Source organism: Alligator sinensis, unplaced genomic scaffold, assembly GCF_000455745.1.
Source record: "Alligator sinensis unplaced genomic scaffold, ASM45574v1 scaffold402_1, whole genome shotgun sequence".
NCBI classification, from domain to species: domain Eukaryota; kingdom Metazoa; phylum Chordata; order Crocodylia; family Alligatoridae; genus Alligator; species Alligator sinensis.
Window position 1 is genome coordinate 1280875 of NW_005842089.1, and position 24503 is coordinate 1305377.

Consider the following 24503-nt stretch of genomic DNA (forward strand, 5'->3'; position numbering starts at 1 on the left):
GGGACAGGGGATCAGTCTGAGAAGCTGCCTTCATTGCTGCTTCTTGCAGGTTGTTCGGGGTGGCGGGGGTCCTGATCTAGCAGCTGCGCATAGAGGAGGGTCTGATTCCAGCATCTCTTCTACAGCTGGTTCATTTTGGTCTTAGTCCTCGTTTGCAGCCATGCAGGGCCTGGGGAATGGAGTTTATAGGAAAACCTCTATCACAAGTGCCCTCACTCCGCTCTACAGCAGCCAGGGCTTCCTGCTGGGTAGGGACAGCAAAGAGCAGCTGTGGGATTTCTGATTGGTTGCCAGCCCAGGAAGTGAATCATAGAGGCAACATGCGTGGGTTTCAATGCCTGGGGAAGGAGAGCGTAGAGCGTCATGATGAGCTGCCTGAGCCCTTGGAAGCAGCATTTTCATCTGACAAACAAGGCAGCCATGGCAGGCATCAGCTTATAGCAGTCAAGGGCGGGGGCAGTGATAACTGCCCTGATAGCTGGCTGACTGCAAGGCAGGGAAAGCTGGACTCGACCAAAGCTTTTCTGGGTCCTCTGACTTAAATATGGAACTTTAAAGAAGTCCCTTCTCTGGAAAGGGGGTTGTTAGCAGCTGAGTTGTCTGGCTGGCTTTCCTCTGAACGATTTCGTGGTTCATTACAGTTCTTTAAGGGGCACAAAGCTGCTCATCTAGGTTTGTGAATTGGATATGTCTGGTGTCTTTCATTGTTCTGGAAGAAGAGCTGTCTTGGCTGCTACTTTGCATAGCCAGAGCCGAGAGATGACGGCCGGGGGAGATCAGAGCTCGTGGAAGCTTTTCACTAAATCAACTCCTGACCTAATTTCTTTGTGCAGGTAGAAAAGGAGGCCACAAAGGCCGTGCCAGGCAGTACACCAGCCCCGAGGAGATCGATGCTCAGCTTCAGGCAGAGAAACAAAAGGCTCGGGTAAGAGTTCTCCATGATCACGTGCTTAGCAGGAGAAGCTGTGGGCCTCACAGCCCATGGATTTTTTTTTTTTATGTTGCAGCTCAGGAGCAAAAGCAGCTTAAAGGGCTTTCTGTTAGTCACAGCATAGAATCATGGAAACGTAGGCCTGGAAGGACCTTGGGAGCATCTCGTCTCTTCCCTGCCCATGCTCAATTGGGACCATGCCCAGGAGATGTCTGTCCAATCTGCTCTTCAAAACTCTCCATGGGGGTTAATTCCGTGACAGTCCCAGATGGCTTTTTCCAGCATTTCTCCACCTGAGCCCCTAGATCATCTTTCCTAATGTCCTCCCTACATCTCCTTTGTTACAGAGGAACATGATTTTTTTCCTCATCCTCCTTCCAGTGGCCATGGAGAGCAAGATGCATCTTGTTCATGGGTGCAGTACAAAAAGAGGCAGGCTACTAATTCTGCCGTTTTCTTCCCCCAGGTGCCCTCTTAGTGTTCTCACTGTGCTCGCTCTCTTTCAAGAGTCACTGCTGATTTCTGCCATTGCACCAACTTACCTTTTTCCTTCATCTGCTGTAACTTTGTAGGAAGAGGAGGAGCAAGAAGAGGGGGGTGAAGGAGCCACTGGGGAACCCCGAAAGGAGAAGAAATCCTTAGATTCAGATGAAAGTGAAGAAGACGACGAGGACTATCAGGTACCACAGCTTCCTGTGCATTTAGCGTAGCTGAACAGGCCACATTCTCAAAGTGGAACAAACCTGCTAGAGCCTGCATTAATTTTTCCTCATTCCTTTGCTGGTTTCAGATACCAGGTTTAAAGGAGTATGTTACCCTTAAAAGCTAAGCTTAGCATGTACTGTCCTTACAGTTAATCTTCAGCCCACTGGTAATTTTGTTCCTTGCAGTAGACTGAAGTGGAAAGAACAGTAGTAATGGCTGTGGTTTGCAGCAGGGCTAAAGATGTGCCATAAAGTAAGATGCGATTGGGAGGGAGGCTTGTAACCTGGGAACTGATTCTTTCTCGTACCTGTGTCTGAGGTGGCATGACACTGTCTTTGTTGGGCAACGTACAGGTCATTAGGCCTTGAATCTCCTGGTCTTGTTGCTGACCTTTCTGTCCTGTTTGTGAACCCTAGCAAAAGCGCAAAGGAGTGGAAGGCTTAATAGACATAGAGAATCCCAACCGCGTTCTGCAGACAACCAAAAAAGTGACTCAGCTGGACCTGGATGGCCCCAAGGAGCTGTCACGGCGAGAGCGGTAAGAGCCTTCCTCTTGCCACCTGCCCAAGGCGCATGGGGTTTGCCCCCCCCACACCCCACAGTTGTAGTGTGTTCTGTCACCAGTGAACAGACTTCTCTTGGGGTGAAACTGGCATCTCAGCAGAGTCTTTGAATTGTGCTCTGGGAAAGGCTCCATGGGTGTGAAGATATTGATCAGGACACACTTTGAATCAAGGTTTCGCTGGGCAGACCACTTAGCTGAGATGAGATCTCCTTACCCAGGCAGCAGCTGGAAAAGTATAGCCCTGCAGCTTTGTGAAATGGGTTGAGACAGCAGTCTGATCCCTCTGGGGCTATTCTGTACTCTGGCATCAGGCTTCTAGAAGGCCAGTAATGGACACTACTGATCTCTGTGCATTAAGTGTGAAACCAACACGCCTGGGAGCTCTCTATAGGTCTTGGGTGCAGCAGGAGCCTTAGAATTGCTAGGAGGTGTCTTCTAGATTCCTGGTGTCAGTGCAGATTTTTTCCCCCTCTACTCTGTTGCCATGTAACTAGTTAGTGCCTGTCTTTCAAAAGAGCAGGCTGAGTCTGCGATTTGGTAGAGACTCCTTAAGGTGGGCGGTGAGGTGAAGCTTGGAGGTAAGAGTAAACTGACAAGGAGGTGTTGTGCTCAGATCTGAGGCAGCTGTTCTGTAATCTTGGGCTAAATCACTCTGTCCTTGTATGCTAGTGTTCCCATTTTGCCAAATGGAAATAGACATGATCCCTGTCTTGGGGCTGCTGGGAAGCAGTCGGATACCATAATAAAGATGGGGAGAAGCCTGTGTGTAAAATGAGCTTGTCTAGCTTAAGCATCCAGTTTCACATAGTTTTCCAAGATGGAGATTGCATTCGGTGCAGCTTCCCACAGGCCCTGCGGCTGCCTGGGAAGGGATTTAAATGTTCTTATCTCCATCCTCCTCAATTTGTCAGCCTCTTCGTACACTGAACAGCAATAGAGATCTTGTGCTCCAAGATCAGAGCTGGTGTCTGGGATCCAGTGCCAGAGGCTGCTGCTGCAGATCATGCCCTGTCCTGATTCCCACTCCAACCTTCCCCCCAATCTCTAACCTTGCCCATGTGTTTACATGGAAACCATGATGACCAGCATCTTTCACTCCAACAGGGAAGAGATAGAGAAGCAGAAGGCAAAAGAAAGATACATGAAGATGCATCTAGCTGGCAAAACAGAGCAGGCGAAGGCAGATCTCGCACGACTAGCCATCATCCGGAAGCAGAGGGAAGAAGCTGCCAGAAAGAAAGAGGAAGAAAGAAAAGGTGAGTAGCGCAGTGCCTCCTGGTATCCATCCCCCTGCAGCTGAATATCCTCCCTGAGCTGTGAACTTTACCTCCAGCTGGGCCGACCCAGGGTTCTCTTTCTGCCCTAAATGCATGGTGTTCCTGTGGGCCATCAGACAGCTCTTCCATCCAACCCTGGACTCAGCTGCATTTCCCTTTGCCTCCACAAGCTGCTATTGCTGCTTTATAAAGTGCTGGCTTAGTTAGGCAGGCAGCAGGCAAACTTAAAAAGATGTTGCCTTGCGTATCTGCAGCATTTTCAGCCTGCCATACAAAGGCAGTTTTCCATACCCCTTCCCTACCCCTCCCTGCCCTGGATTTTCACACCCGTTGCACAAGTCCTCTAGAGCAGTGGTTCACCACCCCATGGGTCATGACCCAAAAGTAGGGGCCCCAAGAATATATGAAAGGGTCACGAACAAACTAAAAATGGATCAACAAACTTTAAAAGTGGATTCTCCTTTAGAGGAGGGAAAAAAAAGGGGAAACAGTGGGTTTCCCCTTGTAGCCTGGCAGAGATCCAGTCTGGAAGGGGCTGCTTGGGGCTGGAGAAGTAGGAGGAGGGTGATCAGGTAGGGGGTGCTATGTGCATGTGCACACATACATGTGGCAGCCAGACAGCATGGAGAGCAACTCCCTGCAGGTAAATTTATGGGGCGGAGTGGGGGCACAGACTGTGTCAGGGGGGCATGTGAGATGCATGTCCCCTCAGATTTGTGCACCCACCTTGCTGCCAGCATCGCTGCCACCCCTATGCCAGCCACACCGCCAGCAGTGTGAGGAGTAATGGATGGGGAGAGGGGATTGTGCTGCCCTCGCCTCCTGTCACCAGCTGCTCACATGCCGGGCTGTGCCACCATGGCCTGGCCACTGCTCCCCTCAGGCCATGCTCTGCCCTGGAGGAGAGGTGGGGTGGCAGGCAGTGCAGGCAGCCTGAGAGGAGTGGCAGCAGCGGTAGCAGCCAGGCCATGGCAGCGGGGTAGAGCCGCAGCTTGGCACACAAGTGGCTGTCGGCAGGAGGTGAGGGCAGCACAGCACTTGCCTCCCATGTCTGTTACTCCTCGCACAGCTGGCATAGGGGTGGCAGCAGTGAGTCTCACTGCCCCACTCTGTCCTTGTGCACTGGGTCCCACACAGTGGGCCACAGAAGCAGCTCCTGCCTGTGCCGGACTAGGCAGGCTGCAGGCCCCGTGCCTGCTGTGGATGCACAAACGTGGGGGGGAGGCACACATGCCCCCCCCATGCCCTACAACCCTCTCTGCCACACACGGGTGTCGGGGTCGAGGCTAGTGGGTTGGGAGTGAGGGGCACCAGCAGGGCCAGGGGTCTGTTTTCCGCTTAAACTATTTACTAGGTCAGGACTGGACATCAGTGTTTACAAGCAGGTCCTGGTACAAAAAAGGTTGAGAACCACTGCTCTAGTGAGTCCATGTACGTGGTGCATCAGGATTGTGCGTCAGGGGGACCAAGTGGCTGCAGGACTCAGTAACAGGCTGCAGACTTATGCATCTCCAGGGCAGGGACTGGCTCTAAATTCAGCCTCAGTATCTAGCAAGCCAAAGTTGTCATGAGATTCGGATCCCATCCCATGTCCACGTTGCACCAAACATCTCCACCTGTAGTAACTGCATGGGCAGCCACAGCAGAGAGGCCGAGCACTGGGTGCACCGTAGAGGAGGAGTGGCTAAATGGGCTTCCTTTTCTGGACTGCTCAGGCCAGCTCTGGTTCCCCATACGCAGCTGGAAGCCTTGACACATCTCTTCCTTTCTTTCCCTCCCTAGCAAAAGACGAAGCGACCACAGCAGGCAAAAGAATGCAGTCACTATCCCTGAACAAGTAAGCCCAGGCCACGCTAAAGGAGGAAATGCCAGGGAACTGTGCCTGGTGCCTGCCAGAGACTCTGTCGTGTCGCCTACCATAGATGCCACGTAGGGTGTACTGCAGCATCGAAGTCACTTTCACCTCCAAGAGACACTGATGATGTGTTTGTCTTCATCTTGGCACAGAATTCCATTTGGGGCTAGGGGGGCAGCTGCTACCTTGGGGGCAGAACCGCGCTCAACAGCAATTCTCTGTGTAACCGTTTGGAAACCTGAATGTTTTTAGGATTCGGAGCATGGGTGGGGGCAGGGCAGGGGGTGCCAGGGGAGGGGGAACGCTTCTGACATTAGACTGCGAGGACTAGACCATGGGAGCGGGGGGCTGAGGAGAGCCCCAGGGCCAGGCCTGCATCTCCAAGATCCATTTCTGCAAAGGGCCCATGAAATTGAGCTGCAGAAAGTTGCAAGACTAGTCTGGGAGCTGACTTCATGGCTGATCCTTCTGGAGATCTCTTCATTCCCATCTCCATCCCATTTTCCCTCCCCAGCCCCCCTCTCCCTCCTCTGGTTTTGGTTTTCTGTTTGGTTTTTGGGTTTTTTAGTTTTCCCCCCCTCCTCTGACTAGGGATAGTGTCAGCAGCTTTTAATCACACCCTTCTTTGTTCAAAGAACTTTCATTGACTCTCTGATGCCCAGGTAACCCCCTCCCCGCCCCGAAGCTTGGTAAATTGAAAAGAAACTTGTATATTTGGCTGATTAAAATTTAAATTATCGTAAGCACTCGGTCCTGGTCTTCTGTGCGCAGCGCTCAATGATGGGGAGTCTCTGGGTCTGTGCAACATGTGCACTTGCTACTTACCTCTGGCTTGGCCATAACACGTGCTAGCCAGAAGCAGCAGTGTGTGGAGCAGGGAGTGGTTACAGGATGGCAATAAGGCATACGGGGAAGTGACCAGCAATGGGTGGATTCTTGTCTGTCACTTGACCAGCATCACATAGGACCTCAGTGGCTGAGGCAAGGAGGACCTCCAACTGCCTTCCCCAGAAGATGCTCCCTGCGTCACTCACTCCTCACCCCACACACCCTCCAGTCTCTGCAGCAACAGAAGCAAGAAATCTGCAGCCAGCAGTGATTTACACCGCACAGCCTTGCCTTGTCCTCCTGCCTCACAAAGCATAGATCCAAGGAGGCCACAATAAGGATGCACCGGGCTTTGCAACCCTACTGTGCTCCTTGAGTGCAGCCCTTGGTCTGGGATTATACTCATGAATGAAAAGGCAAAGCCACAGGTTCAGTGGAGAATCCACTCTATTGGTTCTCTAAGCAATGTATGACCAGCATAGGCTCTTCATAAAAATTGGGGTAAAAACCCTGGTATTTCCTTTGTGCTCCCGAGCATGTGGGGAGTGCCAGGGCACGCGTTGCCACCCGGGGAACGCGCGGTGGTTGTCTGCAAAGGAAGCGGGTGGGGGTGGCGTAGCTGAGCGGGATGGGCAGCGCCGGATAAGCCTTTCCCAGTGGCTCCGTCACTTGATCTTGAGATGCTTCAGAGCAGACTCCAGACTCTGCAAAGGGAGGGGGAGGTGATAGCTAGTGAAATCCTTTCTCAGTGGGAGGCTGGGAGCCAGGCCACCCACGGGCTATTAGCACCTGCCTTGTTCCTCCAGCTCACCCCCCTCCAGGTTTTTATTGCTTGTTGGCCTCTGTCTATTACTCTCCAGTGATCCTGCTGCATTCAAGCAGGCCAGCCCCCTTGCAGGGGCACATCCCTAACATCACAAAGGTGCTTAGTGGCTGGTTAATCCTGTGCAGGCAGGGACAGGTGCCATGAAGATGAGCACCTGTGTGTTATGGTGATGTGGGCGCTACCGGAGGCTGTGGCAACCAGGTGGAGAGCCGAGCCCGGCTGCATGGGGCTCCAGGTGGCTTAGGTTTGAGCCCTCTGCTGCACCTACCTCTGAGAGTCAGCAGGGGGCGCTCGCTCTCTGCAGCATCCCATCACCCTTCAACCTATGGCCCTGTCCTAAATTGTCCTTAATCCCAGCCAAGAGCCTTCTCCCTTCCCCCAGCTGCTGCAACCAGATGCACCCCAGATGAAGGGGAGCTTTCGAGGCCTAATGACCTGTACGTTGCCCGACAGAGACAGTGTCACCCCACCTCGGACACAGGTAGCAGAAAGAATGGGGGACGAGGTGGGGTTGCACCAGTTGCATCCCAGATGGGGGATGAGGTGCCCCTTTCCCAAGTGTCACCCTCTGCTGTGGGTTGGGAAGGGGGTGGTGGGCTGAGAACCTGTGCGAGGTGGTGCTGACTCGTGGGCGGGGCTGGCTCATGTCCCCCCTGCCCAGAGCAGGGGGGTGGCAATGTCTATTAGAGAGCGACTCTTAATTGTGTCTTTTCATGTGCAGCCAGATGTGGCTGGGATGGTTTAGTCAGGGGTGATCCTGTAGCCTTAAAGCAGGGCTTCCAAAGGGAGGCCAGCAGAGGCTCCTCGTCGATGCCTGGGCAAAGTGCCCCTGCTCATGCCAGCAGTACTCCTGCTGGAGAAGGGAGGCTGAGCTGGACTACAGCTGGGATGGAGGGCAGCACCTGGTCTCCTCACCCTGGTTTCAGGAGGAGCCCAGCACCAACCCTCCTCCCACTCCCGAGCCTGCCACGGCCTCTCCTTCGCACCGCAGTGCCCACTTACCTTGAGATCCCAGAGGCCCATCCCGCCGTCCATTCCCGTGGTGCAGAACTGGGAGCACTTGGCTTTGCCGCCAGCAAGCACGGAGATCTGGCTAGAAAGGCCAAGGAAGCATCGGAGTCAGCCTGAGACCGGCAAGAGGGGGCTCACCACAGGACAGGCCCTTTCTAAGTAGGGTTGGTGCCAGGCTAGTTATACCGTGGGGGTCTTTCATGGCCTGTGAGCCAGACCTCACAGCAGTGAAGCCGAGGGCTGCAGGGGACCTGTGCACCCCAATGTGCTGCCTTCAGCAGTGGAGGCCAGACAAGACCATTGCCCATCAAGCAAACAAGACCTCACTTGTCCTAGCAGAAGACCAGGCAGGGAACCCCAGCTGCTCTCTGCTGCCCCTTCCACCCCCTGCAGGGCCTGTATTGGCCAGAAGCAGCCTGGAGGGGGTGTTCTTTGGACCATCCTTGATGGCAAGACAGGGTCCACAGCTGGGGCTGCTTTGGACACAGCTCAGGGCTTCCCAGCCACTTGGTCAACCAGCACCCTTCAGCCGACACGAACCTGATGCTGTTCTTGTGCAGCGCGTCCAGGGTCACGTTGTTGGTGTCAGAGCTGGCTTTCTTGTCCAGGTTCTGGAAGCGCTCGCGGGCGCTCAGGCCACGCTGGGAGCTCTGTTTGGGCACGTCCAGCTTCCCGCCAAAGCTCAGTGCTCCCTGGCCCTCATCATAGGTGTAGAGCATGGGGTAGCAGTCGTGGCCCTGGGGGAACACAGCACCAAGCTCCAGTTGCAGTCACCGGGTGTGAGGGCAGGCACACAGCGCCCCAGCCCCAGCCCTGCACTTACCGCGGCCACCAGGCTGTTCTCGGTGATGAAGGTGACAGCCAGGAGAGGCAGCATCTCCGTGTACAGGGCGGCCACGCTATGGGGGAGAGGAGGTGAGAGCCATTAACACAGCTCAGTCAGCGCCCTGGGCAGTCCCCTCATGCCCCCATTTGCAAGCTGGCCAGGCTTTGCCAGCAGGGCCTGTGCTGCTTCCCCATTGTGTCCCACAGCACCATGGCAGGATGACAGTCACTGTGGTGGCTTAACCTGGCCACCTCCCCCCTGGCTGTGACACAGAGGGGTCTGCTGCCTTTCAGGCCCCAACGTAGTGCAACGCGACTTGCTCAGTTCCAGGCCTTCCTCACCCAGGGGGAGGTTGCCAGCTGCCCGGGGCTCTCAGAGCCACCTTGCACTCCCAGTGCTGGTGGCAGCCCCCATGTAGCCTGGAGCTCAGTCACCGCCAGGGTCTCCAGGCTCCTTCCCAGGCTGCTTGCTCCCAAACCCACTGTGGCTCTACCTGTGCATGTGACCAAACAAGGTGCTTAGCTGCAGCTTGGTGACCCCCGCTCCATCCCCCCACCTCCCTGCAGCTGCAGCTCCCAGCCCAGCTACTGCCAGTGTAGCCAAGGCCCCTTGACCAAGCCCTCGCACCCAGCCCATGCAGCCAGGGGTGTTCCCAGGCCTGAGAGCAGAGCTTCCTGCTGGCAACCTGGCTGCTGCTAGGCAGTGGGCTATGTGCCCCCACTGTATATCAGCAGTGAAACGCTCTTACTACCTTCAGCATCCCCTGCACAGCACCTGAAGCAGGGGAACAACCCCAGACCCTGCTGAGCACCCAGGAGAGGACCATGATGTCCACTTACGCCATTTTCTTGTTGGCATCTGCCAGGCAGAGGGTGCTGTCGTGGCTGACCCAGGCCACGCGGTTGCCGCTGGCAGAGAAGCAGATGCTGTGGACCCAGCCACAGCTGCTGCTCGACTCAAACATCAGCTCCCCGAAGGGCATCTTGGAGCCCCAGGGAGTGGGGGCTGGCCGCTCCTCCACCTCCTTGATGTAGGCTGAGAAAATCCTGCAGGGAAAGCAAAGCGTGGGTGTGGAAAGTGAACCATGGGGGCTGGGAGCAGGTGCCGTGGGCTGGGCACTGCAGGAGAGGCCAGGAGACGGGGCTCCTCTTCCTGACTGCTTCTGGGAGTGGTAATGCCCTGTGAGCTCTGTGCCTGGGACACCCAGAGAAGTGTTGCGTCTCATGGGCAAAGGAGCCATGTCCTTCCCCTCCTGGACACGGCTCACTCCTTTCTGGTGGGGACTGGGCCAGTGGGCTGGGCTCCAGCCCAGGAAGGAACAGACATCGGTGCCTCCTGCCAGGGGACCAAAGCTGGCTCCGAGAGAGCTGTAGAGAGGCCCCTTGCCCATGCCGCAGCCCCCAGCTTCTCAGCTGAGCTCAGCACATGATTACATTGTGCCTGGGGCTGCTCACACATCGCTCTCACGCAGAAGGCTGAGCTGCCTGCCCAGAAGAGACCTGGTCCACTAGGAACTGAGGCATGTCTCCCCCCTGCAGGCTGCAGTGCTCCAAGCTGGGAGCCCATTTCAAGACAGGGAAATGAGTCTTACGTGACATTTCTCAAAGAAAAAACTGGGTGCCGGGGGAAGGAAGCAGGTGTGTGAAGCCCCAGTACCCGGCTGGGCTAGAAACAAGCCTGCAGCGCACAACTCGCCATGTACAGAGGGGAAGATGGACTCCAAGCAGACAAAGCAAGAGCTCAGCAGCCACCAGTCCTTGTGAGGCCTGTCTCAAACCCATCCCTGCTCACCACTGCGGCTCAGGGGCTCCCAGTTACCTGCACTTGAAGTCGCAGGCACCAGCAGCCAGCAGCACGTTGTTGGGGTGCCAATCCAGGCTGAGCACGGTGGAGCGAATGGACTTCTTGATGTGTTTGCAGACCCACCTGAGAGAGGACAAGCCAGCAACGCTCAGAGACAGGCCGAGTGGGCTCCCCCTTCCAGACCCCCCGGGGCCAGGCCAAGGCGAATGCGGAGCAGTCGGGACTCACCAGTCGTTCTCCTGCTCGAAGTAGCAGATGGAGATGAGGCGAGATCCGCTGCCCACGGCAAACTTGTTCTCCTTGGGGGACCATTTGACGCAGCGGGCGGCGCGGTTGATGCGCAGGATGACTAGGGTGGGCTTCCACACATTGCCCTTCAGGGTCCACACGTAGGCGTTGCGGTCTGTCCCGCACGTCACCAGCCGGTTGCTCTCGGGGGCCCAGTCGATGCCTGAAATTCCCATGTGAAGTGAGTGGGGAACCCCAGCTGTGTAAAGGGCACCTCCCAGGCTTGGCAGCTCTGAATCTACCCCCCAGTCCCTTCCGCACCCTCTGTTCACAGGGAGAAGTGTTGTCTTAGGTGGGTTAGGCACCAGGACCCATCTGACCAGCTGCTTCTCCCCCTCCTCCCTAAACCCCTCTCCATTTATACCCGGGGATGCCCTGGGAACTGCTCTGCCCTCTGGCCCAGCTCATACTCCCTCCATGCCTGTCTTGCTGCCTTGCACCCAGTCTGTGCAGGAAACCCTGTGCCCACCACTGAAATGCAGCCATCTCTGGGGGTTGAAGGGCTAAAAGGAACCACCTGACAGCAGTATAACAGCAGTTCAGCCCAGGGAGGGTGAAAAAGACCTGAGTTTTGGGGCACCTCAGGGGAAATTTCATCGGTAACTAGTTAATGCCCCCTGTCCCCAGTGTCTCCCTCTGAGAAGGGGCTGCCCCCAACCCCTCTCCAGGCCCAGGAGGGGGCTCAGTCCAATGTAGCTGGTTGCTGGCTGATTCCAGGAAGGAGGCACCTCTGGCCCAGGGCTCACCTGTCACCTGCCCGTTGTGCTCCTTCAGCTCATGGACCTTGGTCCACTTGGCACCGTCCTTCTTGTAGATGTGGACCTCATGGTTGTTAGGGCAGAGGGCGATCTCTGTGGGGAGCAGCAGCGTTAGCAGGCAGGGCACCAGGGAAGAGAGGAGAGGGCTAGCCCTGCTCGTGCACTAGCCTGTGCCACCCTGCAGCCCACAGCCAGTGGCTGAGACCCTGAGCAGCTGGCGCAGCCATACGACCAGAGCAGCCACTTTTGGACAACACCAGCTGCTCCTCTTGCCCAGCCTCACAGTGCTGGTGCCAGCTCCAGCCCTGCCTGTGCTCTGAGTCCTGACCCCAGCTCCAATGCACACGGCTAGTTGCTGCGGAGTCTCCCGTTAGCGGGAGGCGCAGTCGTGCTTGCTTGCTAGGCAGATGCTGGAGGATGGGACTGGCGGCAGTGTGTGTGTGTGTCTCTGCAAGAGTGTGTGAGCACGTGCCTGAATGTGTGGGCGTACAGATGTGCATGTGTCTGTGAGAGAGTGTGAGTGTAAAAGTGCGTGTCAGAGCGTGAGAATGTGAGACAGTGTGTGCGTGAGTGCATATACGTGTGTGTGTATGAGCGTGTGTGACTGTCTCGGAGTGTGTAAGCAAGAGAGTGAGTGTGTGTGAAAGCATGTGAGTGCATGTATGTGTGTGTATGTATGAGTGTGTGAGAGCCTGTGCGTGTGTCAGTGTGTATGTGTGTCAGAATGTGTGACAGAGTGCGAAGACAGTGTGTATGTGTGTGTGAGACAGAAAAAGTGTGTGAATGCATATGGATGTGTGTGCATGACAGCATGTGTGTGAGAGTGTGTGTGTGCCCCAGAGTGTGTGTGTGCGCGCGCGCAGGCACTGTGGGGTAAACCTTGCCCATGGGACCTCCGCGCAGGGCAGCCGAGTTTATCAAGGGACGAGGGGGCCTTGATTCAAGCAGGGGTCGGTGCTTGGGCTCCTCGTGGCGGTAGGGACCTACCGCACAAAGGGAAGTGCCAGGTGGCAGCGAGCTGGGAGCAGGGAGCCGAGTGGGAAAGATCCCAGCTGAGCCGTGCTGGGAGAGGATCCTCCAGGCCCCACACCCACTCTCCATGCCCCCCAGCCTTCCCTCGGTGCCCCCCACTCCTCCATGTGCTGCCCCCCTGCCCTGATGTTCAGCTGGGGGAGAGACTGGCTGTGCAGCATGTTGCTCGGGGCAGGCAGGCACTGCCCAGCCAGAGCATGAGCTGTCGGCTGGGATGCTCCCTGTGGGATTCCCCTGAAAAACACCCCCACTCCCCCACCCAAGGGTGCTCCCAGACTGCCCCAGCCAAGCCTGCCCGTCACTGGCTCCCTCCCTCCTGGCAGAGAATGCCCCTTTTGTTCTGGGAGCTGCTCCTTGCTCGCTGCAGCCTTCTCATATCCTCTGCCCCGGCCCTGGGCATCAGCTCAGCCGGAGAGGAGGAAGCGCCGCTCCCCATGAATCACTGCACGGGAACTTTGCTTCATGCCGGGGCTCTGAACAGAGACGTGCTGTTCCCTGTGATCCCGCCAGCCACGCAGCGCCGGGCAAGATGCCAGAGCTGACTGCCACCGAGGCTGGGCCTCCTGGGCCCTGGGGCTCCTCTCTACCCAGGCAGCTGGGCTTCCTCCATCCCAGGCCTCCCAGCCAGAAGAGAAGGGGGAATGGGAGCCTTCTGGACCCACTCCCCAGGTGTACCCCCCAAGGGCTTTGTCCTCTGTCTGGCCCCATTTGGAGACGGGAGCAGAGTAAACCCCCGGATCCCAATCCCCAGACATTGTGGGGGTCCAGAAACGGGAGCTTTTCCTCTCTAAGAGCCCTTGACCCCAACATTGAGGTGCTGCAGCCATGGGCAGGGGGCTTGTGTTGCAGGCCCAGATTTAGGGTGAGATTGGCAGCGATTCAGGGGTTTCCCTTCAGGAGAAACACCAGGAGTTAGCCATAGGCCCAGCCAGCGTGGAGCTGCCCCATGGGAAGACTGCAGGAGAGGAGTGTCTGAGATAAACCTATCTAGCGGGACAGAGGGGAAAATCAGGTAGTGGAGGGGAACAAGGCAGGCGGAGGGCACCTCACAACCCCTACACTTACTGGGACTGGGGCAGAGGGACACTTAATGCTCAGACCACAGCCCATGCTGCTCTCTCCACTCCAGCAGCCCCCGGGGGATGGAGGGCAGGGGACGGGCAGACTTACGGGTCCTGTCCTTGTTCCAAGCATGGCAGCTGATGGGCTCAAGCAGGAAGCTGTGGTAAGCCATGGCTCTGCAGCTGGAAGGCAAGAGAGAGAGCACAGCTCATCACGGACGGGTTCAGTGCTGTCCCCGCTGCCTCCACCTCCGCCCTGGGCTCTGCAATGCCCCTCAGCTCTGAGATATAGCCCTCCCCACACTGCCCAGCTCAAGCCCCCTCCATGTATGCCAGCACTCCCTGTTCTCCCCAGCCAGCAAGCCTAGGACCAGCACTATCCCTTGCTGCTCTGATACTAAACAGCACTCAAGCAGAGGCAAGTAGCCCTGCCCTGCATAGCATTTGGTCATGGGGACATGGTGGCTTGGAGCTAGAATAATGCCCCACCAAACATCCCTCGCTAACCTCAACAGCGAGACCCCAACACGTCCCATGCACCTCCCTCTCCCTCTCTAGTCAGCATGCCTACTCACATCATAAAAATCATAGAAATCATAGAAAATGAAGGCTGGAAGGGACCTCAGGAGGTCACATCTACCAGCTCAAAGCAGGATCAGTCCCAACTAGATACTCCCAACCAAGGGCTTTACTGAGTCAGGTCTTAAACGCCTCCAAGGATGGAGATCCCACTGCATCTCCAGGTAACGCCTTCCGGTGCATCAACATCCTTCCTAGCGAGAAAGTATTTCCTAATATCCAATCTAAACCTCCCTTGCTGCAACTTGAGACCATTGCTCCTTGTTCAGTGAGAACAATCCAGCTCCATCTTCTTTCAAACCCCGCTTCAGGTAGTTGAAGGTTGCTATTAAATCCCCTCTCAGTCGTGTCTTCTCCAAACTAAATAAGCCCAGTTCCTACAGCCTCTTCTCGTAAGTCATGTCCCCCAGCCACTGAACCATTTTTGTTGCCCTCTGATGGACTCTCTTCAATTTGTCCACATCCCTTCTGTAGTGGGGGGCCCAAAACTGAACACAGGATTCCAGTTGTGACCTCCCCAGCGCTGAATAAAGGGGAATAATCACTTCCCTTGATCTGCTGGCAATGCTCCTACCAAATGCAGCCCAGGACGCCGTTAGCCTTCTTGGCAACAAGAGCACACTGCTGGATCCTATTCAGCTTATTGTCCACTGTCACCCCCAGGTCCTTTTCTGCAGAGCTGCTGCCCAGCCAGTCACCCCCAGCCTGTACCAGTGCAGGGGATTGTTCTGTCCTAAGTGCAGGACTCTGCACTTGTTCTTGTTGAACCTCATGAGATTTCTTTTGGTCCAGTCCTCTCATTTGTTGAGGTTTCTCTGAGTCCTAGCCCTACCCTCCAGCATAGCTACTACTCCCCCAGCTTGGTGTCATCCACAAATTTGCTGAGGGTGCACTCTATGCCATCTTCCAGACTGTTAATGAAAATACTGAACAAAACCAGCCCCAGGACCAAACCCTGGGGCACTCCACATAATACCGGCTGCCAACTTGACATCAAGCCATTGATCACTATTCATTGAGCCCAACAATCCAGCCAGTTTTCTATCCATCTTACAGTCTATTCATCAAGCCCGTACTTCCTTAGCTTGCTTGCAAGAATGTTGTGGGAGACCGTATCAAAAGCCTCACTAAAGTGCCTCTCCGTGGATGGCCGTTCTGCCCCTGGAGTACCCTCTTAGCTCCCAGCCTTGTCGCCTCTCAGGCAAACTCCCCTCCCTCGTCTGCCATACCTTGTCACTGTTTAGTTCTAGAAAACAGGCAGCTGCCCCAGGGCTTCCCAAACCTGATCTTGCCTTAAAGCCTAACTGCATGGCTCCGTCCATCCCTACACCACATCCCATGCCTTGCAGGTGTTGTTACTCACTGATGTTGTCAAGCCCTTCCTGGGCCATGGGCTCCCAGCCCCAGTCCTCACCCCTCCTGGGTAATGGGCTCCTTGGCCCCCTTGTTCTCCGGCTGTGTCCCCCAGACTTTGAGCCCTCTCTGGGCCCTGGCCCTGCTCTTAGGCCACATGAGACTCCTAGGCTCCTCTGGCCCCACCAGTCTCCAGCTGCAACCCTGCTCTTGGCCTTCAGCCCCTCTCTGGGCCCTGGCCCCACTCCTGGGCCAGTGAGACCTTCAGGTTCCCAGGCCCTGTTCATAATTGCCCCTCTTGGGCTACTGAGGGCTGACACACTGCCCTCTCTCTGGGCTCAGGCCTTTTTGGCCCCACAATTTCTGGACCCTCTGACCCCACACTCTGCCCCTACTTGTGCTCCTGGATCCTCTGGTCCAACTCTCCAGAGTTTACCCCCAGCTCGGATATCAAGGCAGAAGCCCTGCTGCAGACCTGCTGCCTGGATCTCAGCACTCACCGCCCCCTCCGCCCCTCCCAGGTCAGGGCTGGGGCTTGTACGGCTCCAGCCCAGCCCTTGCCCATCAGCTGCTTTACTAACCAGCCCCTGCCGCACCTGCAAGCTGCTTCTCAAGCAGCCTCCCTGCTCTTAAAGTGACAGACACCTCAAGTCTCTGGGACCTGATTGGTGAGGAACGGTAATCCCAAGTCCTCCAAACATCTTTTGCCCCTTCAAAACCCCTGGGCTAAGTCACTGCCAGCTAGCCCGTCACATCGTCTGCGTCCTTTCTGTAGTGGGCCCATGACACCGGACACTCATAGGAGGCGGCACCAGCACATAATGCTCATTTAGTGCATTCAAGGACTCCCCACGTGCTTTTGGCCGGGTGAGGGGAGGAGAGGGGAATCTCCGAGCACCATTACAGCAACCTTTGCTAGCAGGAGGGCAGACCGCTAGGAGCCGCCTGAGGCACGTGGGGTAGACACATGGCAGCAAGGTGACCGGCCAGGCCCAGTTTCTTCCTGAAAGGATAAAACCATTTCTCTCAGTTGCCTTTGCAAATCCCCCTGGAATGGCCCTTTGGCACCAACCTGCCCCATTCGGAGCATTTCAAGGAAGCAACAGGGCCCTGATAACCCTCACAAACAGGAAGCTGGCTCCAACCATTAAGGGACTTTCTAATCACTTATTAACCTTCTGGCACCAGTTCTGCTCTGGAGGAGAAGAGCCCCAGCCCACAAGGACGTGTGTTCAGGCTCTATAGGAAGGGTGGGGGAGCGGACTCGAGCCGGCTGAGCAAGAAGTCGCTTGTGAGCTCCGTTCTGTTTTTGTGGGCAGCCCAATGCACTCATAAAGATCAACTTTATTATTATTGCTTCTGGGCTTTCCAGCCGCTCTTGGCATTGCAGGCACTGCCCCCTCTAGCCAGGCCTGGCATGGACCCCTGTGAAAAGGATGATGACCAGCAGCAGGTGGCAGGAGGAGATGAAGCAGGAGGAATGGGACCAGGTTAGGCAGGACTTCTGGGTTTTGGGTGTCCAGAAGCAAAACATCAGGGAAGCGAGAAGGGCCCAGGAGAAGAGAATTCCTCCGGAAGTCAGAGCTTGTCCCACCGAATGGTCTCATCTTATAGCTACCAGCTGCTAGTCTTGGTTCCTGGGAACATCTGCGTCACGCTGGTGGGGGGGTGAGCTTGAAATCGTTCTCTTGACATGCATAAACATCCTGTACGGGCAGCAGGCCTGGGCCTCTCATGGACTGGGACTGAGGCTCATGACTTGCCCCCGTCACGAGGAGACGGACCCATCCAGGTGCTAACTGGGCTTGGCGGTGCATTCAGTACTCACCGCAGACCTCCCGCCCTGCTCTGCCTCTCCCCTGGAGAACAGAACAGCTGGCTGCCCTGAGCCCGCCCGACCCTGCGGTGTCTGCGCCTTCCCCTGGGGAGCTCAGGCCAGCTCCTTCTCGTGCTTCACATTCTTCAGATGCTGCTGCTGCAGCTGAACGAGAGCGAGATCAAAGGAACAGCGGTCACCCTGGGGAGGGGGCAGCTTGGAGTGCATTGGGAACAGCCTGTGCCATCTGGATGTCATTAGGATGGCGAGGCACCTACTCACCTCGTGGCTGGCAACACTGTTTTGCCGCTACGAGCCACAGCAGATCCATACGGGCACCCAGGAGACCAAGTGTTGTCTATCCCATTACCGGTGCCCGTGCCACCAATCACCTTCCAGAATCAACCTTAATATCCCCCTAGCACCCTTCATTGGTGCCACAGTATGCACCACACCAAAGCATCTCTGTACACAGCACCTCCACGGACTAGCACACCAGGATGTACCAGCTGGGGCTGCCTGGTAGGATACCTATTTTATGGCCGACTTAGACATCAGGGGGATGTGAATTGGATTGCAACTCTGTTCTGTTCCTGGCTCTACCTGCTTGATCTGGGGCATGTTACTTCACTTCTCCATTAGTCAATCGGGTTTAACGAAGCTGACTTCCGCTATAAAGTAACGGTAACGACCGCAAGTCCTGAGGTTCCTCTGAGCACCCTAAACAAAGCAGAGGCTGCCGTTAAGGGGTGGTTAGGAAGTGTCTGCCTGCGCTTTGAGACGCCTCCTTCATAACATCAACCAGGACCTAACCCAGTGGTTCTCAACTATTTTAGACTCAAGGCACTCCTCATTAGCAGGGATCCTGGTTTCCTCTGATTTAAAAAAAAAAAATCCCAATTTTCAGTTTAAAAAGACACCTCCAAGGTGTCCCAAATCTACATTTTTCCATTATTAAAATGAAACACCACTACACACACACACACTAGTGGTGTTTCATTTAAATATCACGGAAAAATGTAGATTTGGGGTTGGGTTTTTTATAAACTGAAAACTGGAGAATTTTTTTTAAATCATAGAAAACCAGGATCCCTGCTCATTAGAGTCAAGCACCCCTTGGAAAATGGCAGCTTTTAGCGGTCACTTGTGTTTTGGCTAGAGAAGAACAGGGAAGCAATTCCCCAGTTGCAAAGAGCTCTGAAAGACCACGACAGGTCAGAATGGCTTTAACACCATGGATACCTATTTGAAATCTCTTTATTTTGAGACTCTTGTGCACCTAACAGTGCTAATATCAGAACGGCACCCTTAAAAGGATCTCCATGCACCCTGGTTGAGAACCACCGATGAAAGCTCTCTAGAGAAAAACAATCAGCCAAGCATGTCTCCGCAGGTCATCTCATCACGTAGCAGAAACGCTTGCCGTCATTGCTCTTCCTTTCAGAGAACCTGGCCAGCGTGAAGGTGTGGCCAAGAGAAATGAGAAGTCACCACCCTCTTCCTCCGGAAAGCATCCCGCCGACACATTTGAACAGTGTGCAGCTTGTTGGCCCATTGACTTGCTTCAGTTTGGTTCTTCTACCCGTCCCTTCCTCCTATTGAGAAACCTCCAGCTCTTGTGGTTGAAATGTTTTCTTCTCCCCACCTCCACTCAGAAATCAAGCTGCTTTTCTGTGCAGAGCCCGGCGGTACATTCAAACCCCATGCAGCTCATGACTAATAACTTCCACCCGCTTAGCTCACTATTGGCTTTTGCCACTGTGCAGAAGTCATCATGAAAGCACTGTGGCAAAGCAGCTTGTAGCACTCGGAAAACAGGGGCCAGGAGGGACTGGCTGATTGTTACAGCCACTTTTTTGTTAACTCAGGCTATCGTCTTCAGTGGCGCTTTGGCCAAAAGGGGGAAGGAATCGGGATGGTTTCATGTGCTGGCCTGGGCTGCCCTTGGAGGCAGTTTGAATCTAAAAGGTGCATAACTTTTGGATGGTGCTCACAGGGCCTCTTGAGCCACCCCCGGGTGTGGCGGGCAGGATATTAAGTGCAGAGTTTGTTCTTTGTTGGTTTTGGAGGCAACGACCTTGCCCACTTTTTTGGCAGCTCTGAATGCTGAGGAGGGAAGAAAAAATAAAAGGTTCTAATAACAGATTTCAGGCTCACAGGCCTGTGAAGAGCAGAAGAAAGACAGCCTCATGAGTAGGATGTTGCCAAAACCACCGTCTAGTGGTCTGAATCCTAGCAAAGTGTATGTCCACATGACATCACGTACAGCCTACCCACTTCTTAAGTGGCTGCCATGTCCAGGCCCACGCTCCAAGAGCTTGATTGCTGCAGAGCTGATATGACTTTGAGACTGTGGAGAACAAGGGAGTTCCTATAGCTGAGCAGACCACTGATCTGGCTGTAGCTGTCCCCTGCCTCAACCTACACGTAACGCTGGATGATTCACACACAGGTACAAAACCCCATTAGAAACTTAATGGTGCAGTACCATCTCTCTAAGGGAAAATGCCCTCCTGACCTCAGCTGGTCATCAACTTACGCCCCAAAGCATGCGGGTTAACAGCCCTTGTGATTTATATTAGCTGGTCGGTACAGACAGTATTCTTAGTTATACAAGCGTCATCCTTTTCATTATTATTATTTTTAAGGCCGATGACGGTATCTGAGGGTATCGAGTGGATTTCTCTACCACTGCAGCCACCATCAAAAGCCTGGATCAGACTGTACAGTGGTTACTACCACAGCGTGCTGCAAGCACCACAAAACACGTGTTTGCAGCTGTGAGATGCTCAGGAAGCAGCCCGGAGGGGGCATAGGGAGGCACATCTGCATAGAATTGGCTGCAAAGAGGAGCCTGCTGGGAGGAGAAACCTCACATACAACTAACCAGCACATACTGCTCCGGAGAGAAGGGCAGGGGAGGAGAAAGCATTTACAGCCAGTATTTCAATTATTTTTAAGTGAGTTGCAAAGGGAGAAAAAAGGGAGATTTTTGCCTCCTCCTTTCTTTTTGATGCTTCAAGATGATTTGAGAAGTTTAAAAAAAAAAAAAAAAAGCAGCATGGGGAAGAGGTTGTTTTATTATTTTTAGCCTGGAAATACCAAGTGTTTTCTTCCATTGTTTGTGAAAGAACGTACTGGACCGTTTGCTTTTGAGTCGTGAATTGAAGGGCTGGGCACTGAATAGTTTGAGGCAGAGTGCGAGAGCACATGTGCCCCCACGTTTCATTCCAGCTGTTGTTAGAGAACAACTATTAAATCGCTGTTAATAAGCTGCAATGAGGTTTACACAACTTAAATAATCTCATCCTGCCTTCGTTTATGTTTCCCTTGCATTGGCAGTGCATTTTACAGCCCCCCTGGCTCTCCCCGTCCTCCACTGAGCACACAAGATCTCAAGCTGTATGTAACACGAGAAAGAAGTAGGAACCATATAACCAAAACTGAGCTTTCCAGCCACCTCTGCATACAATAAAGCAGCAGAAAATAATGGGCCTACGCAACGATTTCCCCGTGGGTGGGCACCTTTACCTCTGAACTACCATTGAACTAGCTGGTCCCATTCACTGCTGAAGCTGCTTCATTACAGCCCTCGAACCAGCAGATCTTGGCTCTCTCCAGGAGAAAACCACGGAAGTTTACAACCTTCGCGTGCTGGGAAATGCCAAGAGGAGTGGATCTCCAGAGCTGATATGGCTCAGATATCTTCCTCTGGGACTCCTTTTCTGGTCAGGCTTGAGGCCCTCACTGATTAAAAAACATCCTGGGAGAGAGAATAGCACTGGCTGGAGCTGAGCAGCTGGCGGCTCCTGATCTAGGCTGAGGAAGTTGCTCAATGGAAGGAGCCTCCATGAGTTTGCTGTGTGCGGGGCTGGAGTCCGTCACAGTGCAAGTGCTGGATCTGCACCCCTGCACTGCCGGAGCGGGTGTCCTGGCTCTGCAGGAAGTCGTGGTCAGCACGTAGGAGCGTCAGGTACTATTTTACCTTCCCTGCCCCCATGCTGAGCAGCGAGGTCTGTCCTGCCCCCCACTCAATAGCTCATTCACCTGTGGGCAGCTAGAACGGGGGGATGGATGGAGGCTATGTCGGAGTAGGTAGAAGCCACGATCTCTCCAGTCCTTATCAACACTGCCCTTTAAATTGGCAGGGGCAGTTGCTGTTAAGTACCTAAAGGCAGGGGTAAGCCTGCTCCCTCTGACAGACTGCTTCAGTCGTGGGACAGAAAACCCAAGGCTGAGAATCAGACCTCAAATCCATCCCAGAGGCTCCTGTCCCAGTCCAAGGTTGGGACACCGCACTGCAGGTCTCTGCCAGACTCCTGCTGCCCGGGCCAGAGAAGGCAGAGCTGCTCCCCATAGCGCTCCCCTACATTCACAGCACATCTGGCCTGGACACTGCCATAAAGATATTATACCCCAGGGATCACCTAAGGAGGTGATCAGTCCTTTTCAGAGGTGGGGGGAATACATAGAAAACTTTAAGGCCCACATCCCAAAAAGGGACTCAGGTCCAGACTCCCATTAAGGACCTGGACTTAAGTGACAGGGGAGATTGGAGACAATCATGTTTCCCTAGGATTAGAGTTCACTTAGTCCCTTAGCAAGAAGGTGCCCATGACTTAAGTGCCCCCATAACACATCAGCAGGGTGAGGAGCCAGGACGGGGGGCAGGGGAAGACACTTGGTTGGGTGAAAATGGCTCAGGAGTCTCAAGCTTCCTCTTCCTTACCCCAAATGACTGACCAAAGTCATTCCCCCTCCCCGGGCTCCCGGCTCTGGGGCTGCCTGCTCCAGCACGGTTCATCCTGAGGAAACCTGCCACAAAGAAGAGCTTTCTGCCTGGCTGATGGCTTGTACTTCCCAAAGCAAATCCTGCTGTGCTTGTGCTCAGCAGCAAACCCAGACTCACAAGGCCCACTGCCCAGCAGATCAGCATGTTGCCCACCAGCCCACCTGCGTCAGCTGCTAAGGGAGCATACAGGTCAGAGCTCATACCCTGCACCTGCATCCCAGATGGCTTGTGACCCCCTAACACACCTAGCATTCAAAGAGGAATCGGTCCAGTCCTTTTGGACAAAGCTGGAGCACCCCGAGCTTGGGGGCAGAGACCTTCCTGCATCCTGAACTGCATCAAAAGGCAGTGCCAGGATCAAAAGGGAAAGCCAAAGAGGGGAAGAAAAAAGCCAGTCGGGGCTCCGGTTCTCCTCTCACCTACAGCAGGGCCTAAAGCAGAAGTAACTCTGCGAGTTCGACAACGTGATGCCGGCCCCAGGCAGCAAGCAGGCTGAGGGCGCAGGGAGGGGGCCCAGATAAAAACCTGGGAGCGGAAGCCAGGAGATGGGGTGTGTCATGCCGCACGCCGTTTGCACTCGTCTCTGGGGAAGCCCAGCTGGGGACCCTTCCACATCAGCTGAGCTTTCAGGCCTCCCACAAAACTAACACAGCCTGGGAGAACCAGGGGGTGCAGGGGGAAAATCAGCCCTGAGGAGCAATGGCTGCAAAGCAAAAGGGGACAAGCCAGTATCAGGCAGGAAGTTTGTTCCCAGCCCAGCGCTGCTCCTGTATTAAGCAAATACACAGAACAAAGATTTTGTTCTTCTTCTGAGGGCACCACCCCAGGGGTCGAATGTGCTGCCAGCAGCTCCGCTAGGGGCACCAGCTTCCTACTCCCTTGGAAAAGAAAAAAAAAAAAATCAAACCCTGACAACTCACCTTCACAGGGAGAGGAGGAAGGTGGGGGGAAGGGGTCCTGTCTCCAGGGGCCAGCTGGTTCGCGGACTCTGGCCAGTCGACACGAACGGCAGCTGAGCCAGCTCCGAATGAAAGGCAGAAGTTGAGCTCGCTGTCTGAAGTCGTCCCACTTCCCTTTTCCTCTCTGAGAAATCTAACCACTTCCTTGCGTGGGCGTTGGGGAACGGCAGCGAGCAGCACAGGCTGCCTCCAGCAGCAGCAGCAACCGCCTCTGAAAGGCTGGGTCTGTGTGCGCGAGCCCTGGCCCTGCTTTCCAGGCCCGTCTGCGAGGCTTGGCGGCTGACACGTGGAAATGCTAGAGCCTGGAAAAGGAAAGGCTTCCCTCGCTACAGCTTGGGAGATGCCCCTGTAACTCAGGGTCCACATCTGGCCAAAACCTGCTGGATCGGAGGGACCTGGATTCAGACGGAGGCTGGAAGACCGAAGGGCTGGGGCAGAGAACGGCAGACGGATGACAAAGAAAGGATTTGTCCTCTTCTCTCTGCAGTTTGACAGTTCCCAGTGCAGAAGAGATGGGCTCGTAGCCAAGTCGTGGACATGCTCAGGCCCCGGCATCCTAGGCTTGTGTGCCTCAAGGAGCAGGACCACTCGCAGGTGAGGCCACCCATGTCCGCGCAGGCTGGATCAGACCCCAGCTCCTCTCGTTTAGTGAGCATGTCACTTTTTTTTATTTCATCTACTAAACAAAACCTCTTTGCTCTGGTGCCCAGTCTGGTCTTGCTACACTGGTTTGACTTGAGAGCCCTCTGCAAAGTGCTCATGAGCTGGCAGGGAGGAAGAGGGAGGTAAGTGGATGTGAGCATCCAGAACTCCTGGGTTCCCGGCTTTGCCCGGGGACATGGGTTAAAGGCCCCAGCAGAGCGGGGCCTGACTCCCCCTCACTGCCACCAGCAGCTCCAGCAAAGTCAGGGGTGTTATGCTGGTGTAAGACTGGTGTGAGTGAGATCAAAATCAGGCTTCTCCTTACTCTGCAGGGGCATCACCCTCCTCGTGCTCTCCCAGCCTGGAAGGGGAGCTAGGACACTGGTAAAACACAGCTACATTATGTAAGGTCTAGAGTCATGGAGGAATTAACCCTCAGCCTGGGGCCTGAGCCAGGGACACAGGACAAGTGGCTTGTGTTCCTCTCAGCTTTTTCGGGACAGCGCAGCCCCAGCATTGCTTAAGGCAGCCGTGAGGGCTATCCCACCTTGGCATCCAGCAGCCATGACCTCTTCAGCCCTTGGGACACCAGAGAA

General features: G+C 54.9%; 2 protein-coding genes across 4 annotated transcripts; one reads left to right on the forward strand and one right to left on the reverse strand.

Moving 5' to 3' along the window:
- Positions 1-829: 829 nt before the first annotated feature.
- On the forward strand, positions 830-6076 carry PDAP1 (PDGFA associated protein 1; the record flags this gene model as incomplete). Its single annotated transcript, XM_025204556.1, has 5 exons — positions 830-925; positions 1504-1611; positions 2053-2174; positions 3306-3457; positions 5261-6076. Coding segments are annotated over 5 exons (537 nt in total), but the record flags the coding sequence as incomplete, so codon positions are not given.
- Positions 6077-6590: 514 nt separating this feature from the next.
- On the reverse strand, positions 6591-23403 carry ARPC1B (actin related protein 2/3 complex subunit 1B). Of its 3 annotated transcripts, XM_025204554.1 has the most exons (11): positions 23227-23403; positions 19509-19620; positions 13876-13949; positions 11662-11766; positions 10856-11078; positions 10643-10750; positions 9664-9870; positions 8822-8897; positions 8539-8735; positions 7990-8080; positions 6591-6865 (listed from the first exon to the last, which is right to left on the reverse strand). In XM_025204554.1, the coding sequence occupies exons 3-11, from the start codon at positions 13937-13939 to the stop codon at positions 6827-6829; spliced, it is 1110 nt and encodes a 369-aa protein (XP_025060339.1). In that variant the 5' UTR covers positions 13940-13949; positions 19509-19620; positions 23227-23403; the 3' UTR covers positions 6591-6826. The 3 variants fall into 3 exon arrangements, with proteins under 3 accessions (XP_025060339.1, XP_006024006.1, XP_025060340.1); XM_006023944.3 differs by lacking the exon at positions 19509-19620; XM_025204555.1 differs by lacking the exons at positions 19509-19620; positions 23227-23403 and adding an exon at positions 16094-16112.
- Between the last annotated feature and the right edge of the window lie 1100 nt (positions 23404-24503).